Source organism: Silurus aristotelis (genome assembly GCF_946808225.1).
Source record: "Silurus aristotelis genome assembly, chromosome: 29".
Lineage (NCBI taxonomy): Eukaryota > Metazoa > Chordata > Actinopteri > Siluriformes > Siluridae > Silurus > Silurus aristotelis.
The window spans coordinates 1,320,213-1,339,655 of NC_139602.1; the positions used below are offsets into that span (position 1 = coordinate 1,320,213).

The following is a 19,443-nucleotide window of genomic DNA, read 5'->3' on the forward strand; positions in this document are numbered from 1 at the left end:
CTGCCCCCGTATCCCAACGGTAACCCTGCCCCCGTATCCTAACGGTAAACCTGCCCCCGTATCCCAACGGTAACCCTGCCCCCGTATCCCAACGGTAACCCTGCCCCCGTATCCTAACGGTAAACCTGCCCCCGTATCCTAACGGTAACCCTGCCCCCGTATCCTAACCGTAACCCTGCCCCCGTATCCTAACGGTAAACCTGCCCCCGTATCCTAACGGTAAACCTGCCCCCGTATCCTAACGGTAACCCTGCCCCCGTATCCTAGCGGTAAACCTGCCCCTGTATCCTAACGGTAACCTTGCCCCCATATCCTAACGGTAACCCTGCCCCCGTATCCTAGCGGTAAACCTGCCCCTGTATCCTAACGGTAACCTTGCCCCCGTATCCTAACATTGACACTGCGCTAACTCTATTTTATTTTTTATTTTTTTATACCCCTGACATTGTTGTGTATGCTTAATAATAATTATAAAAAAGTGCTTAAATTGCAAGGCGGAGACTAAACAAACTTTCAGTCCGTTACTTAATACATTCCTGAGGGAACTCAGATTGTAACTATGTTCCGAACATGAGAATTGCATTTGTACACGTGTGTAATGAACCGAAAGGCCTGTACAAATACTGTTACACCACTCATATATATATATATTAATAGTGTGTTGATGGTGTGTTGTATATACATGCATGCATGTGTGTGAGAGCGTGTATAGGTATGTGTGTGTTTACTCATACAGGTGTTTGTGTAACTGTTATTGTGTGTTTCTGTGTGTATGCATATGTATGTATATATATATATGTGTGTGTATGTTTATATGTATTTGTGTGTGTTTGTGTATACTGTACATTTGTGTATTTAGCTGTATATACTCTGTGCAGCTGCTTGTAAAAGAGTTTGTGCTGAAAGTTTGACCTTTAGTTCAGATATAAACTATATCTCTATACCGTCTTTCTGTCTGCTCTGTATAGATTTTCAGGAACCTTATGCTGTAGTGGCCCTTCTAGAAAAGGATTTAGTTGTTATTGACCTCGCACAAAATGGGTATGTGGTTGTTTTTGAACATCTTTTATCATCAGATCATTAAGATTATTATCATCATCACACCAAGGACAGTAACATTACTTTTATTGAACCACCGAGGACATTATCATTATCTAACCGAGGACATTTTTATTATTGACACACCAAGGACAATATTATCACACCAGGGACAGAATTCTTTTATTATTGACACACCAAGGACATTATCATTATCAAACCGAGGACATTTTTATTATTGACACACCAAGGACGTTATCATTATCAAAACAATGACAGAAACATTTTTATTATTTACACACCAAGGACAATATTATCACACCATGGACAGAACGGTTTTTGTTATTGACACACCAAGGACATTAGTAAACCCAAAAAAACAGTCATATCACTATTATTAAAACACCAAGGACATACGTATTATCAACCCGAAGGACGCTAAAATCTTTATTGCCGACACACCAGGGACATTATCTTAATCAAACTAAGGACAGGAAAATTTTTATTACTGATGAAAATTAGCATTTTACTCCACACCGAGGACTTTAAGAGTAAAAATTGTTTTAACCCCGAAGACATTATCGTTATCAAACCCAGGACGGTAACATTATTATTATTGACACACCGAGGACAGTCACATGACCAAACAAAGGACATTACATTTTATTTATTTTTTTTTTTTACTGACACACCAATGACATTCATATTTATTTATTGCCACACCAGGGACAATTAATACGATCACATTGAGGACATTAACAATTATAAATACACCAAGTATATGATTATTATTAATATTATTATTATTATTATTATTATTATTATTACTAACATGCGTGTTCACGTTCTCACAGTTATCCCATCTTCGAAAACCCTTACCCCATGACGATTCACGAGTCTCCAGTGACGTGTTGCGAATACGTGGCCGACTGTCCCGTGGACCTCGTTCCTGCACTTTATTCGGTCGGCTCACGCCAGAAACGTCAGGGCTACAGCAAAAAGGTGGGAACCGCACACGAGCACGTAGTTATGACGTACGTAGAAAACGCAAAACTATAGGTGAAAAAATGAACAATTAATATAGAAATAAATAATTATAATAAATATTAATCAAATATATATTATAATATATAAAAAATATCTATATTTAATATTATTATATCTTATTATATAATATAAATATAAATATATATACAGTATATATATGATGGGTGTGTGTGTGTGTGTGTGTGTGTGTGTGTGTGTGTGTGTGTGTGTGTGTGTGCACCCTGCCGTGCAGTTCCATTCACCCAAAATGCTGCAGCTCACATTATGAAGTATTTGTCGAGACGTTCGACCGACCCCAAAGTTCACTCTTTATGCGTCGTTGTGTAGCACAGCGAGAAGAACAGATCGACTCCGACACGCTGCTCGACTTTTTCCGTTTCTTTATTCAGTGTTTTTTCTTTTTTCTTCCCTCGATCCCTTCATCTCCCCGACTAGCTTTAGAACCTTCTCTTACACAAGAGCAGAACGATCTAAAAGCACCTACATGGTACGGCCGAACGTTCGTGTACACCTGACCATACGCTTAAGGATCCCATTCAACACTTGTTCAATCTTCTGGAAAGATGTTCTACAAGAATTTTTGGAGATTTGTATGATTTCATTCAGCCACAAGGGCACTAGTAAAGTTATGTAGGTAAGGAGGCTTGGACTGGAAAAGTACTATGTGCTATGTACAGTTTGGGAAAGAATCACATATAGATGGAAAACAAACAAAAACAAACACAGGTTTTCAAATGTTTTGCCCATGCGGTGCAGCTGTGCTGTAAATGGAATAATAATGCGTTCGGTTGTCTGGTTGTTACAGGAGTGGCCTATAAGTGGTGGAAACTGGGGCCAGGGCACTCAGAGCTATCCAGAAATCATAATAACTGGGTAAGTGTGTGTGTGTGTGTGTGTGTGTGTGTGTGTGTGTGTGTGTGTGTGTGTGTGTGTGTGTGTGTGTGTGTGAACGAAACGGTTTAACCCTAGCCCTGTCTGTCTTGCTTTTTTGTAGGCACGCTGATGGTTCTGTGAAGTTTTGGGATGCCTCTGCAAGTCAGTATCACACCTCGAATCCTCGTTTTTTATATTCTCAATATATATTCGAAAGATTTACATTTATGATGAAAACCATAAAATGCTATTAGGATAATTAACCCATTATACATGAAGGTCAAAAGACTATATAAATTGTAATATGCCATATAACCCCATGTTCCGATCTCTGCTCAGAGACCAATCTGATGGTCCGTCTTTGCACGTCCTCTATAGGTCCATTACACGTTCTCTACATGTTCAACACCAGTGGTTTTCAAACTGGGGGCCGCAACCCCATGGGTGGCCACCAGATGTCGCTAGAGGGGCCACATAGAAATCCTAGAATCTAGATAAAAAAATTATTTACAAAAATTATTTGACTTGTATGTCAGGATTGTCAACCTACGTAAACTATAATGAGTTAGAAAGAGAAATATTGAAATAAATATCAATTTTATGCAGCGCATCACGCTGAAATATCACCAAAGAATTATGAAATGTAAAATTACGAAATATGTTGTTTGTTCAACATCAGAGAAATACGACTACAAACAGAACTGATGTTTTTGTTTTGTATTTGTTTTTGCTAAAGTAAAATTGTAAGTTTGAGGATGTTTTGTGTCTTGAGTTCCGTTTCGGGGGCCACAAAAGAACTACTTCTCTTCAGGTCCTCTTCACGTCCTCTACACGTCCTCTACACGTCCTACGAGCGTCACTTCATCTCACCTCATCCCTTATTCTCAGTCGCTTCCTGTTAGTCCTCATACGAACGAAACCCTGATACGGAGCGATATTAATGACGCGTCAAAATCGCCATGGAAACGCCATAGAGCAGCCTTCTGACCCCCCCCCCCCCCCCTCCCCCCCAATGCTCGTTATTACATTATTACTTTCTAACGTCTTCATCGTACTAACGAGGATTTATTTAATACAGATTTGCGTAAATGGCCGTGGGAATATGAAGACTAATTATACAGGGAGCCGTCATTCTGTTCAGGAGGGAAAAAAAATGTCATTCGCTTCGCCTCAACGCCTGCAAATGGTCTATTAGCACCAAAGGCGTGCGCGTGCACACACACACACACACACACACACACACACACACACACACACATATATGTCTATTTTATTTTTTAGTCTATCTAGACACTACATTATTAGCCCCATAGATAGATAGATAGATAGATAGATAGATAGATAGATAGATAGATAGATAGATAGACAGACAGACAGACAGACAGACAGACAGACAGACAGACAGACAGACAGACAGACAGACAGACAGATATAGATTTAGTGTATTTCTTTAGTAAATATATTTCCTCTTTTTCTCTCTCCTCTCTCAGTAATGCTCCAGGTGTTGTATAAGCTGAAGACGGTGAAGGTGTTTGAGAAGGTTCGTGGTAAGGAGGAGAAGACCTACACTGAGATCGTAGACGAGGATCCTTTCGCTATCCAGCTCATGGCCTGGTGTCCAGACAGCCGGATGCTGTGCGTCGCTGGAGTGTCTGCTCACGTCGTCATCTACAGGTTCAGCAAACAGGAGGTCATGACTGAGGTCATACAGGTGTGTGTGTGTGTGTGTGTGTGTGTGTGTGTGTGTGTGTGTGTGTGTGTGTGACCCTTTCTTTCTTTATGCCAGTAGTAGTAATAATAATAATAATAATAATAATAATAATTCTCCAGTCTCTGAAATGACTTTTTGTATACAAACAGCTGTGAAAACCCAAAAGCTCATAAACGTTATTTATAAAAACGAATATATTAAAAAAAATTATAAAAAGATTTACGTGGGTTTTTTTTTTTTGGCAAGGATGAAAAAACCCACGTTTACACTGATCGCGTGATTCGCTTTGCTAAGTGCAGACGCAGACGAGCGATTAGCATGAGTGCCATCAGCTGTTGAATATTAGCAGCATGGCTTAATTGTAGCAAATTGAGCCCATTAGCACCTTGGGTCCCCTGACATGTTTCTCTCACACACACACACACACACACACACACACACACACACACACACACTTCAGTAACGTCCCTAAATTATGAAAAGTGACACTACTGGGAATGAGTTTATAATTATTCCAATTGTTCTGTGGAGAATTAAATGCAATTAACTGATTTGTTTTAATTGACGCAGGTGTTTGGGGGTAAATTTTGAGGAACGGGGGTTCACCTGTATTTGTGATTAGAAAGCGACGTTCCTCTGCATTTTTGTTGAACCGCAACATTGTTTTTGCCAAAAGTATTGGGACACCCAATAAGATTGCAACAACATGCTTCTTTCTAAAAAACCTGCTCCAGCATGAGGCATAGCCAAAGGGTTGGAATAAAAGATCTTGCCTGCTATAGAGCTCAAACATGTTTGAGATGAATAAGAACCTCCTCACTACCTCACCTACATCACTTTCGAAAGCTTTTGTGGATAAATTCAATCTCACGAATCTCCACAAATTCTATAGGAACGTCCCAGAAAAAATTGAGCTTGTTATTAAAGGGATGACGTTCAGAAAAGAAGCACAGCGATCTTACGATGGGGTGTCCACATACTTTTGGCCACGCCTCGTGTATTAAAGGGTGGAAAGACCGATTGTGGATGGATGTGTTCACACAGCTCTTGGAGGTCCGATTGCAGTACGACCCGAACGACCTCGAGTCACCGGAAGGGGATCAGACGCCGGCTCTTCTGACTCCGAACACGTCGCCGAGTCCTCAGAACGCCGCGCCGCACACACACACCTCCACCAGCAGCAACTCGTCAGACGGCATGAGAGATAACGTACCCTGTCTCAAGTAACGTCTCTCTTATTTTCCTCCTTATCTTTCAAGGATACATTGTGTTACAGCACGGGTCCACAAACCTTTTTCTGTGAGGGTCTCATCATTTTTTCCTTTTTTTAATGTGAGGCCGAAGCGACTACCAGTATTATTATTATTATTATGGAGATTTAATTATGATTAAATGTATTTATTCTGCCTCTTAATGCTGGATTAATTTATGAGTTTGTTCTGCAGCGTACAGACAAATAAGCGATACTTTTCAAGATCCTATTAAAAGAGCTACTATCATGACGCCATTTTTTGTTTCATATTAATAACTAGAGGTCGACCGATAGTGGATTTTACCATTAAAGGTTGGATCGTACTATCTATGTCTGTCTATCTAGAACTAGAAGGAATTATAAATAATCAATACAACGTAGCGGTCTCCGTGCAGCAAAACAGCAACAAACCAGTGCCAGTGATTCGCCTCTAGAGGCCGCTCTCGCAATGACAGTGGACCAGAACCCCGGAAAAACTATTGGTATCGGTTTTTTTTGCCCATAGCCGATAGTTTCTCAACTTATCCCTAATAACTAAGTGAGATTTAACTTTGGAAGCCGACCTTTATTATCATATACAGATATGATACGAGTAAAACATATTTCAAAATATGTCTCTGGCATTGTTCAGAGGGCCAAATGTGGGGGCCCCTGTGTTACGGGATGTCCGTGCACAACTTTGGAGGTGAAGAACAGCCCAAGGTCAGGCTTTCAAAATGTTCAGTGGGTTTTCCCCTTATGACATTTCCCCATGATCACTTCACAGCATCGACGAGTTCGAACCGTCACTGATGTTCGCAGACGGAAATTGACCGAACGGATCTTCGTTTTCCTTACGCATTATACAGTATATACGCCTTGTTTCTTCTCAAATCCTGCAATATGCATCTATTCTCTCGTTCTCTCTCTCTCGCTCAGGGTACGCAGCAGTCCTCTGAAACAGTTTCCTGGATATCAGGTGGAGTTGGTGGTGCAGTTGGTTTGGGTCAGCGGAGAGCCGCCGCAGCAGATCAGCAGTCTGGCCATCAACTCTTCATACGGCATGTGAGGGTTTTTTTGTGTTCTTTTATTGCTTTATCCCTCAATAGAAAAAGCCTTCAGTGGTGTCCTGAAACCTCTTAATCCCGTCATTATGAAGCCACATTTGTAGAAACCATCAGTAAAGCGAGACAAACAATGAACACAATTCAACACGTCTCCTTTCACTGAAGCCACAACTGCACCTCCACATACATCATCTCTAGCAGAAGCATCAATATTCTCCTCATCAGCCTCCTGTGCAAATTCTACAGGAAATGTATGAACAGTTCATGAAAAACGTAACATGTTTCGAACGCTTTTGGCGACCGAATCAGTTTCTTCTCCTCAGTCAGCTGTTGTGAAGTTAAAAAAAAGAAAACAGCTATTAAATCCACACGTATATATTTAAGCTTCTGCTACAGATGCAGTTTGGAAGCTCTGACAAGCGCATTCGATTAAAGGATGTGACAAAAGCGATGCTATCGGACGCCTGCTAGAGGGCCCCGGTGTCTGCAACTCGCGATCTGATTGGTTAAAGCAACAGCTTCATGTAAATTAAGCTACACAGTGCTGATTGTGAAGGATCACAGATACTCTAAACCAAATTTACACTTGGTGTATTTATTTATTTATTTATCTGTTTATTTATCTAATGCCCTCTATAACAAAATGCAGCAGAACAGAAGAGTTTTTTTTACTTTTGTTATTATTATTTTTAGTATCATTATTAGTTGCATTAGTGGTATTAATTGTTATAAAAAAATCATTCACGTTTTTATAATGATACCCCCTCCACCCTCTTCTGCCCTCTGTAGCATGGTCTTTGGCAATACTTATGGCCTAGTTGTGGTGGATTACCTCCAGAAGGCTGTTCTGCTGAACCTGAGCACCGTAGACCTGTACGGCTCCAGCGACCCGTACCAGAGACAGCCGCGGTCGCCCCGCAAGAGCAGGCAGCTGTCCGGAGGTAAGACGCCCCATGACGATCACGAGGTGGACTAGCACTTGAGTTGTTTTGAAAGTGGGCTCAAAAGACACACTAGGCCTTGTGCAAAATGTAATTGTCAATGAAAATATAGTGGAGTAAAAAAGAACATCATGTGAATCATAAATGTAGTTAAGTGAAGAGTAAAAGTTGCTTCTATCTTTAAAACCCCCCGAAAAAAAAACGAAAAAGAAGCCAGAAAGAGAAACAAAGTACATTTACTCAAATACTTTACACCACTGTGGACTAGCGAAGTCCTGTTGCACCTCAGTGAAGCAGGTGTCGGGGTAGTGGGATGACCTCCAGTGGTGGAGGCAGGGAATGCAGCTCGACTATGCTTACATACATTAAACTCAGGTCTTTCAAAACAAGGAGATAACACCAACAGTTTGGTAATGGTAGAGACATTGGCGTATATAAAATTTTAAAGTGTCATTTGGATCCATTCAGTAAAAACCATTGGTTCTTCTCCTCCACGTCCTGTTCTTCTCGTTCCATCATGTAGTTTGCGGTTGTGTCTCTGCTGAAGGTCAATCAGAGGTGTTGACTGAAACCTCTATTTCTGTTTGTAGGGCTTTGTGACATCAACGAAGGCTCAGCCACGAGTGAGGATCGCTGCAAATCGCCCACCTCAGGTAACATGACCTTCAGTGTGCACCAGGGGGTCTACAGCACCGAAACACACGCCTCCAGACTGAAGCCTTTTCATTTAGTGTTTTTCTTTATTCATTTTTAATCGAATGATCATGTTCAGAGGACAGATGTGGCGTACAAGCAAGAAAATGTAAAATGAGGGGGCCGTAGCAGGTCCAGGGGTCCGAGGGTTCAGGGGGTCTGGGGGAGGTGGGGGTTCACCTCACTAATAGTACTAATGCTAAAAACGACGTCCAGAACATTCGAACTCAATAACTGAAGATAAGTAAGATAGACAGAGAGAAAATGCGAATGTGAAAGAAAGAGAAAGCGAGAGAGTAAATGATAGAGAATGGTTGAGAATGCGAGAGAGAGAGAGAGAGAGAGAGAGAGAGAGAGAGAGAGAGAGAGAGAGAGAGAGAGAGAGAGAGAGAGATGAGAAGATGAGACAGAAAAAAGTGAGAAAGCGAGAGAAGGAAAAAATGAAAGTGCGACAGAGAGAGAAAATGAGACCATGAGAGGAAATTAGAAAGAGAGAAAAAGGAGAAACTGTGAGAAAGAAAGAGAAAATGAGAAAGCGAGAGAGAGAATAATTAAATCCAATGTCTTTCTTTCGATTGTGTTATCTACCTTATTAAAAAAGAAAAAAAAAAAAAAGTTGATCTGACTTTGAAAATTTTTTTTTTTTAATTAAATTAAATTAAATTAAATTAAATTAAATTAAGTTAAATTAAATTAAATTAAATTAAATTAAATTAAATTAAAAGATAAAAATGTGATATTGGAACCGAAATGTCAGGATGTCAGTTTAATGAGAAAAAAGAATTAAGAAAATCACTTTACCACATAATCCAATAAAATAAATAAATAAACAAACAAACAAATAAATAAATAACTATTCGGCGTCAATTCTTTTTTATTAAATTTTTAATTTTTTTCCCCCCGAAACGAATCGAGGGAACGTTTCTAACTGCAGAATGCTTTGCTTTCCTGTTCCCCTCGAAATAAGTGTTGACGTCTAACCATCAGCAATTCTACAACGGCGCCGGTAGAGGAGGTAAGATGGACAGACGGAGGAACAGGCCCTCGCTTCCCCGCCCCGCTGCTCCCTGTGTGTGTGTGTGTGTGTGTGTGTGTGTGTGTGTGTGTGTGTGTGTGTGTGTGTGTGTGTGTGTGTGTGTGTGTGTGTGTGTGTGGACAACCACTGTCTCTGTCTGGAAAACCAAAGTGGAAAATATATATAAATGTCTGTTGGATTGATCTGGAAAGCTGATGTGGATTGCATGCGTTTGTCACACAGACCCACATAGATAAAGATCACATGAACTTTCTGTAGCTACGCTCGTTATTTCTGACTTTTCCGTCTTGTTTCGTAGCCATAATGAGAAATCGGGAAGTTTATGCCATTTCAAAATAGTAAATAAACACATTTATGATCCACACTGTGATGCCAAAAGTATTCGGACACCCGACTTTCCCACCCGTATGTACTTTTTTCTCCAAACTGCCTACCGCCAAGTTCACATCCACACAATTGTCTGGGACAACTCTAGACGCCATAGCATGAAATGTCAAGCATGAGATCAAATGCGCAAAGCCACCACCATGAAGATCTACTTTCCATGGTTGTGTGTGGAAGATCTTAAGTGGCCTCCTATAAAGAACAAACCATATTGAACACCTAAAGGATGAAGGTGAACACCACCCTCAGGCCTCCTCGCTTCCTTACCTCCATCAGTGGCTGAATGAAAGCTGCACAAATCTCCAGGAAATCTAGTGGAACATCTTCTCAGAAGCGTGGAGCGAATTATAAGAGTAAATGAGAACATTCTGTGAAATGAGACGTTCAAAAAGAAGAACATAGCCATCTTAAGGTCAGGTGTCCACAAACTTTTGGCGATGTAGTGTATATTGACCCGTTAGTTGTGAGGGTTTATCAGTAAATAGATAGATAGATAGATAGATAGATAGATAGATAGATAGATAGATAGATAGATAGATAGATAGATAGATAGATAGATAGATAGATAGATAGATAGATAGATAGATAGATAGATAGATAGATAGATAGATTGATTGATTTCTGGTTTCCTTCTCCTGTCTGGTCCCTGCTGCATGCTTGTGGCATGAGGTTGATGGCCGTTTTGTTCCTCCAGGGTCGTTCTGAGACCCAAACAATCACTTCCTGGTCATGTCTGTCCAGCATGCAGCATTTCCTTCCTGTCCAATTGAGGAATATTTACTAAGGAAAAAAAGAAGTGCATGACAATATCCTGGGTGGGTCTTGAACGATAAAGAGGTGTTTTCTTTCTTCCAGCAAAGATGTCGCGGAAATTGAGCTTGCCTACTGAGCTAAAGCCAGACTTGGGTAAGTTTTGAATTCTTCATATATTTCATTGTCTGCCATTTGAAGGCTCCTGAAAAATCATTCAGATGTTTTGCAGTTTATATAATAAATGCTCACACTTTCTTTAGTCCGCTTACCTGCTCCAGCATGACCCAAAGTGCACAAATCCAGGTCCATGAGTTTTTACTTTCCATGAGTTAGATGTTTGAGCTATAGAGCTCCAACACTATTGGGTTGAATTGGAATGATACCCCAAGTCTCCTCAATTTTTTCAAAATCTAGTTGAACATCTTCCCAGAAGAGTGGAGTTTATTATTTAATCTGGAATGGGACACTCATTAAAGAAGCACATAGCAATCTTGTGGTCAAGCGTCCACAATCCTTTGTCTATATATTGTGTGTAAAGATTTCTGTATACGAATCAGTGGAGAAAATCAATCAATGTGGACTGGTTTAACTTTCGATAGATTGGTCAGGGTATCCTCAAATACTCCCACAACCCCCACCACCCATTCATTAGCTACATTTGATTTATTACGGCCAATACATCACTGGACAGGATATTTACAGGTCTATCTTATGTTTAACAGTACCTACTGTATACTGTTGAACTGATGGGAGTCTCTGTATGTTACAACAACAACAAAAAAACACCCCCTGTACTTTGATACCCTGGAAGATACCACCCAGATACCACTCATACCCCTCGTATAAGTAAATAAAAAAAGCCATCCATAATGGAGAGTCTGGAGACACTGGAGTGCAGGATGTTCCACAATTTCAATACAAAAAAAACATGTAAATTCATGAACATGTGCTGACTCGATGCATTTTCATTCAGCGAAGAAGCATGCATGAGTTTGTCGACAACGCCATTGTTGTATTATTCAATGATTCAGCTGTAAGGAGATGGTAGCTTAGTGGTTAGGGCATTAAACTTTGGAACCAAAAGTCGTAAGTTCAAATCCCAGCCACGTCCAGCTGCCACCTCTGGTCCCCTGAGCAAGTATGGATGAGATGAACGTTCTCATTTTGCTGATCCCATCATTGAGAACTAAACTCCCACTCCACCCCTTGTATCAGTCGCTCATAATAGTCAATTATAAAAAAATTTCGTAAAACAGGAGCTTTACTTCTCCTCTTTTTTTCCCCCAACTGTCTTACTCTCGGTATGTCCTCCGCGAGGCGGCGGTCCGCTAGACACCAGGGACAACTCGTTTAGCCGTTCTCGCAGCTCCAGCGTGACCAGCATTGACAAGGAGGCACGAGAAGCCATCACATCATTCTACTTCTCCCAGACGTACACACGCAAAACGGACAGCTCTCTGAGCCCTGCCCTGTGGGTGGGCACCTCACTGGGTTCCGTCCTTGCTATCAACATAAACATGCCTCCACCGGGAGAGCAACGCCTGCTGCAGCCGGTCATCGTCTCCCCCAGTGGTGAGTTCCTTTTGTTGCTCAAGTTCTGGCCTAGACTGATTTCTGGCTAATATTTTGTAAGCAAGAGTCCATGAAACTTCACATCCCAAGACAGGACACAAAAGTAGTAGTGAGAATTGAGTCATTAGCAGAAGATTTAAAGGTTTAAAATCTGTTCATCGGTTGTTTAGGTACATCTATTAGACTTAAAGGAAGCATCACCCGGCTGGCCTTCCTAGATGGTTCAGGCACCCTGCTTTCGCCTCCCTCTGAGCTGTGGTATGAGGCGAACGCTGACAGCGAGGAGAGGGAGAAGGCAAGGAGGAGGAGGCCGGTGTCCGTGTCGCCCTCGACCACCTCACAGGACCTGAATGAGAACCAGTACATGGTGGTGTGCTCAGAGAAACAGGCCAAAGTGATTTCGTTGCCTTCCCAAACCTGCATCTTCAAGCACAACATCACCGAGACGTCGTTTGTGCTGAGGGCAGACGTGGTGCAAGCTGGCCCGGGAATCTGTGTGGCTTGCTTCTGTGCTAATGGACACATCATGACCCTCAGGTACTGCAGACATACAGTAAGTTCTTCTAAAAGAGGTCTTCCAAACCTCCAAATACAAATCTTGAACGCTCTGTCCTTGTTCTCGTCTACATCCAGCTTGCCAGGGCTCAGACCATTACTGGATGTTAACTACCTGCCTCTAACAGACATGAGGATAGCCAGGACATTCTGCTTTACCAACCTGGGCCAGGCCATGTACCTAACCTCCCCTACAGAGATACAGAGGATAACCTACAGCCAGGAGGTCTGCGAGAACTTGCAGGTTTGTTAATATAGCGCTTTGAGCAGTGATCACAGAAACGCATTAGACAAATAGTAAAATGTTCATTTGTTATTTTTTTAGGAGATGCTCAGCGAGCTCTTCACTCCCGTTGAGACACCAGAGGCTCCAAACAAGGGATTCTTTAAAGGCCTTTTTGGAGGAGGGGCACAGTCACTGGATCGAGCAGAACTCTGTAAGGATAAAAACAAGTTTCTTTAATATTTACACAAATGTATAGAGACTAATGAAAACAGTCATGTCTTTCTTTCATGGACATCCAGATTTACCATTCTTTTAGATGTTGATGTCCAGGGGTTGATGTGGATACCCAGGGGTGAAGGTGGATGCAGAGGGTTGGATGTGGATGGGGTGGTTGTGCATGGATGGATGTTTATAGGTGGCTCTCCATGGTTGGATGTGTGTTGATGTGTGAATGCAGACGTTTATGAGTAGATGTAAATTAGTGGATGTGGGTGTCCAGGGGTTTGGATTGGGAAGATGTGGATGACCATTGGGGTGAATGTCCATAGACTGTTGTGGATGTCCATGGGTGTACATGGATGTGTGTATGCATTTGTTTATAATTAGATGTAAATAAGTGGATGTGGATGTCCAGGGGTGAATGTGGATGCCCAGGGTTGGATGTGGATGGCTGGTTTTACTTTACTGTTTTTGAAGGGGATGATATGGATGTCCATGTGTCAGATGTCCATGGGCTGATGTGGTTATAAATTACTGGATGTGGATGACTGAATGTGAATGGGTGGAGAAAGAGATCCATGGATAGTGATGTCCATTAAAGTAAGAAAGACATCTGAATCCTGGTATGTGTGATTTCCTTTTCCATGTCCATAGTTGGGGAATCTGGGGCAGGTAAGCCATCCCGGAGTCTTGCCCAACACATCCCTGGACCAGGGGGCATCGAGGGCATGAAGGGAGCAGCAGCGGGCATCGTGGGCGACCTGGCTCGTGCAAGGATAGCCCTGGATGAAAGGGGGCAAAAACTTAGCGAGGCGGAAGAGCGGACGGCAGCCATGATGGCTAGCGCAGACTCGTTTACCAAGCATGCCCATGAGGTACCAGGTTACAGTTTTTGAACTGGTTACTACTGCTGTTCTTATTTATTACTTGTGTATAGAATAATTTCTTCACTTTCCTCTGTCCTGCAGATGATGCTAAAGTGTAAGGATAAGAAGTGGTACCAGTTCTGATCAGCACATCAGCCAGTTACACGAAGGGACTCGACTGACTTCCTTGGGGGGGGGGCATCATCGGATCCCTCATCCTTCCTTCCGTCTTGTCCTCCATCTATTTTCTTCTGGACCGGATTTGTCTTTATATCCTGGCACAATGTTGAATTTACAGTGTGTGGACCTCAGTCCTGCTGTTGGAATCAGTGTGTGTGTGTGTGTGTGTGTGTGTGTGTGTATGCCAATGTTTGTCTTTTTTTTTTTATATTTAGCATTTGTCTAGTTATTATTGCCCCACCCCCTTTGAAAGCCTTGGAATTCATTTTCTCATATACTCGTGCTGTGGTTTCTTCCTTCCTAAAGAAAACCAGAAGCTAAAACTAAACATTTAATGTGGGAAGAAAAAAAAAATCTGTTGGGAAAAAAAAAATACAAAAAGGAAAAATTCTATAAATATAAATCCGATATAAATCTCTATATAAAAACTTTCAAAAATAAGTGTGTTCATTCGGACAACGAGGGGAGCACGCATCTGGAGGATGGGGGAGGGTGGAGGTTCGAGAAGCAGCCATTCACAGGAAGTGATGTCACTGTCTTGGAAGAGACGGACCTGATGACCCTGAGAGTTAGCCTTACTTTTTTTTTTTTTTTTTTTACGTACTACTACTTTTTTTATGAATTGATCATTGATTTTAGTTCATTTAACAAAAAAAGAAAAAATGATTTAGCCTTTAATATAAATAATAATAATAATAATAATAATAATAATAATAATAATAATAATAATAATAATAATAATCCAGACCTGTTTGAGTTTTTTATTTTTATTGAAAATTTTTTTATTGATATATTGATTTACATCTTGGAATTAGTTTGATGTTTCTCAGCACAATAACGTTTTTCATGAAGGTACCCATCGTGTTATTGACAAACGATAAACTCGGACGGCGTTTTAGTGGCACGTAAAAAAAAATGTAATTAAAATAATAAGACATGATTACGAGTCAAAATATTCCGAGAATAATAATGGACGTTTTTCTCGCATTGCTACGATTTTATTCTTGCAATTTCGACTTTATTTTCATAATTTTGACTTTTTTTTTCTCAAAATATTACGACTTTATTTTCATATTGTTACAACTTTATTCTTGTAATTTCAACTTTTACTTTTTTTCTTAAAATATTCAGACTATATTCTTGTATTTCGACGACTTTATTCTCAGAATTTCGACTTTATTCTCGTGCTGCTGTGACTTGATTTGTATAATTTTTTGTAATTTTTCTCAAAGTATTACGACTTTAATCCCATGTGCTGCAATTTTATTCTCGTAATTTCGACTTTAAAGTCGTAGCAGTACGAAAATATTATTATTATTATTATTATTATTCAACGTGGCACTAAAACGCCGTCGTGATAAACCTAATCGCTTGAATAAAAAAAAGTAAAAAAAAGATTTTTTCAGATGGCCCCTTGATGGGAGCCGGGCTGGATGTAGAATTTCAAAATCTTCGCTGAGATATTTATCTTATATCATTTAATAGGCATCAGGTGACTCTTTTTCAGAGTGAATAATCCTTTTATATATTATTATTATATATTATTTTAATTTTAATTTTTAGCAATTGCACTCTTTTTTTTAATTTTTTTTTTTATCTCAATTAGTATTGAATTTTTTCTTTTTTTTGAGAAAGAAAAAAAGACGAGCACTTAAACTACATTTAATGTTGATATCACAGGTGGGAGTGTTAGGGGGAAAAAAATTCAAGATTTCAGTCAAGCAGGCGTACGTGTACACACGCTTCCTGTTCAGGAGGTTTATAAGGTGCTGGAATTAAACCAGTTACACTTTTTTTTTGCACCAAATCCTTCCATCCGATTCCTTGATCTTTTCTCATCAGGGTCACAGAACGAATCTATAATGTGAGTAATAAAGCCATATTAGCTCAAATCTTTTATTTCTTTTTGTGTGGGTGGGGTATTCATTGAAAAAAAAAAAGAAACAAACAAACAAAGAAAAGCAATCCGATCTCCGCTGTAATTTGCAGTCTGATCTTAACTATATAGAATCTAATCTAATGATCGATCATACGCAAAGGACATTGCTGCTATATACGTTTGTAAATACATAAATACACATACAGTATATACAAGATTCCGTTTGGTTTTTTTTGTCAAGTCTGGAGGATCTCTTCTCGTCTCCCCTCGTCTCGTCTCGTCTCGTCTCGTCTCGTCTAGTCTCGTGTCTCGTGTCTCGTCTCGCTCTTCCCAAGTTTCGCCATTATGTAAATAATTGAAAGTCTGACAATCTGGGACCACAAATCACAGAGCGAGAGAGGATGAAAATCGGTGTCACTCAACCTGTACTTCATGTGTGAAATGCCAAAGATTTACTTTTATTTCATTTTCAGTGGGTTTTTTGTGGTTCTGATCCGATGTCATCACTTTTTTTTTTTTTTTTTTTTTTTTTTTTTGAGCATCCCATTCCACATTTACCCGTAAACAATGAGCTCCACTCTTCTGGGAAGATGTTCCACCAGATTTTATGGAGATTTGTGAGATTTTATTCAGCCACAAGGGCGATAGGAAAGCCAGGTACTAGTGTTTAAAGGGTTTGAGCTCTATAGCAAACAAGCCACTCAAGATCTTCCACATACGTCAATCATATCTTCATGGAGCTGTGCACTTTGTGTCCTGCTGGAACAGGTTTTGGGTCTCCTAGTTCAAGTGATGGGACAAATGTGCGACCACATCCTGAGGCATCCTATAGTGTGGTGTGCCTCTAGTTTTGTGGGAACGTTTTGGCACATGTGGCTGGAAACGTCTGGTTTCTCCAATACTTTTAGGTCCATCTAGTGTAATGTATTGGTAAATTGTACAGTATTTGATGCCATGTTGTTTGTGGGATTCTTGTGTATTTGTGTATAGTTTATGGTACCATTAACATGTCCTTTGCAATCTTTTTTGTTTTGTTTGTACGCCTCATTCATTAATTATTAATTGATTATTTATTTTTTTTAGTTGTGTCTTTAAGGAAACTGTTTGTTTAAGAGATAATTGTGTGTATATGTTCCAGTTTGATGAAAAAAAAAACAAAAAAAAAGATGATGGGAAACCATTGTGTATAATCTGCTGATATCATTTCAAGACTTCGCAAAAGAACAATTGACCTTTTTCCAAGAAGAAAAAAAAATATTTGACGAAGTCGGCATTATTATGGATTGGCAGAATTTGGGAATCTTGCTACAGGTTCCCACTATCATTGTGTTTCAAAATGTTCAGTAACAGTAAGTGCAGTGTGTGAGCCACTCTCAGGCACTCTTACCCTCTAAAGCCTTTTTTTTTCTCAGGCTGCACCTCCATCACTCCATCGCTTCGCTTTCCCCGATTCTGTCCGGTGTCGATTGTTTGCCCTTGAGAAAAAAATCTGCTAAAAAAAAAAAAGTCTGATATACTTCCTGTGTTCTTCCTCATTTTTTTTTTAACTCCGAAAACTCATTATATCTTGAAAATAGTAAACTTTTGTTCTGAAGTAGATCTTCTTCTTCTCCTCGCGATCTCTCCGTCCCTCGTCCTTGATATAATCGCAGTAATCGTTGGATTGCAGTATTTTTCTCATCGTAGCCACTTTTCTTGTACAGTTTTATGCAAACTTCACATGGATGTCTGTGAATATCTGCTGCCACAACAACAACAAAAAAGAGTTAGAATTTCTGTAGATAGAAATTACTGTGCAATGGAGATAAATAAAAACGAATTCAACCCATTTTGTGTCGATTGTGTTACGCGGGCTAGCGGCGGCCATCGCGGCCAAGCGAGACAGAGGCGACTCTTTACATTCGATACACAGTTCCAGAGGAGGAAAGTAACGGAGTACAAATACTTCGTTATTGTACTTTAGTAGATTTTTCTGGTATGTTTTTTACTCCACTATTTATTTTTCAGAACTTTTTACTTTTACTCATTACATTTTTACACAAATATCTGTACTTTTTACTTCTTGCATTTTCAAAACAGACTCGTTACTTCAGTTTTAATCCACTGATTTGGTGAAATATATTTTTTATTTTCACTGCGTGCCGATTTCAGCCGAACAACCGATTTCCTGTCTTTTTCAATCCGCTGGTGTATAAAGTCCTGACCCTCACTCACCACAGATGTAGACTAGTTTACGGAGATAAGAATCAGCAGGCAGAAGGCGGTAAGAAGTTTGGGGTTAATGTGGATGAGACAGAGGGAGTCAGTGATGAGAACATGACTGAGATCAGACACATTCCTGATCATCATCATCTTTTCTCTGCTTGTGTTCTATATGTGGATCTTCAGCCTGGATGCATTCATCAGGTAACAACATTTTTAATTCGTTTTGTATTAATATATATATATATATATATATATATATATATATATATATATATATATATATATATATATATAAAATTATTGTAAACAGCACAAAATTTTGTTAACGCTATCAATTCAGCATTTCTGTTTTTACCATTTTTATAGAAAATGTAAATACATAAATAAATAAATAACTAAATAAAAAAGAGGCGAAATTAAAACCTTCGGCAAAAAAATACGTTTATCCACGACGTCCTTTAGATATAAAATAAATAAATACACTCCAGATAAAAATATTTTTAATCAGTAAACTTTTGTTTTATTTCTGCGCCAAGTCTCAAATCAAACACCAAATCCGCCATGTTTTACACAATTTACCCTCTAGGGGGCGTTTTGTGGGGTTTTCCCTCATAATGGCGACACAAACTTAAATTACTGTCTTTATTGATCGTACAGATAAAAACAATACATCATTCAAATCTGTAAAATGTCTATAATTTTATATATAAAAGCTTCCTGACTTGAAGAGGTGCAGTTTCTCCGGTATCACCTCATTAACTGTCCGTGTGGAAACATAGCAAAGGCTCTTAGTGATGTCCACACGTCTCTGCACTGATACAGCCTTTATATTTAATCACTGTACATATGCTTACATACATATCACATGCTGTACATATGATAGATGTTTAACACCTCCAAGCTGCCAGTTTTGGGCACCTGAGCAAGCACTTAACTCACTACTGCTCATTTAGTAAATGAGATCATT

General features: G+C 39.8%; 1 protein-coding gene across 1 annotated transcript in view; it reads left to right on the forward strand.

Moving 5' to 3' along the window:
• Positions 1 to 18,099, forward strand: part of stxbp5a (syntaxin binding protein 5a (tomosyn)) — a 56,261-nt gene extending 38,162 nt beyond the window's left edge. The window contains 17 exon segments of the mRNA XM_083535683.1: positions 969 to 1,041; positions 1,893 to 2,040; positions 2,891 to 2,958; positions 3,080 to 3,120; positions 4,449 to 4,669; positions 5,714 to 5,892; positions 6,840 to 6,965; positions 7,757 to 7,908; positions 8,499 to 8,561; positions 9,569 to 9,616; positions 10,877 to 10,927; positions 12,092 to 12,346; positions 12,517 to 12,883; positions 12,980 to 13,145; positions 13,227 to 13,338; positions 14,001 to 14,221; positions 14,315 to 18,099. Coding sequence (XP_083391809.1) covers positions 969 to 1,041; positions 1,893 to 2,040; positions 2,891 to 2,958; positions 3,080 to 3,120; positions 4,449 to 4,669; positions 5,714 to 5,892; positions 6,840 to 6,965; positions 7,757 to 7,908; positions 8,499 to 8,561; positions 9,569 to 9,616; positions 10,877 to 10,927; positions 12,092 to 12,346; positions 12,517 to 12,883; positions 12,980 to 13,145; positions 13,227 to 13,338; positions 14,001 to 14,221; positions 14,315 to 14,356 — 2,333 coding nt within the window. The 3' untranslated portion in view covers positions 14,357 to 18,099.
• Positions 18,100 to 19,443: the final 1,344 nt, after the last annotated feature.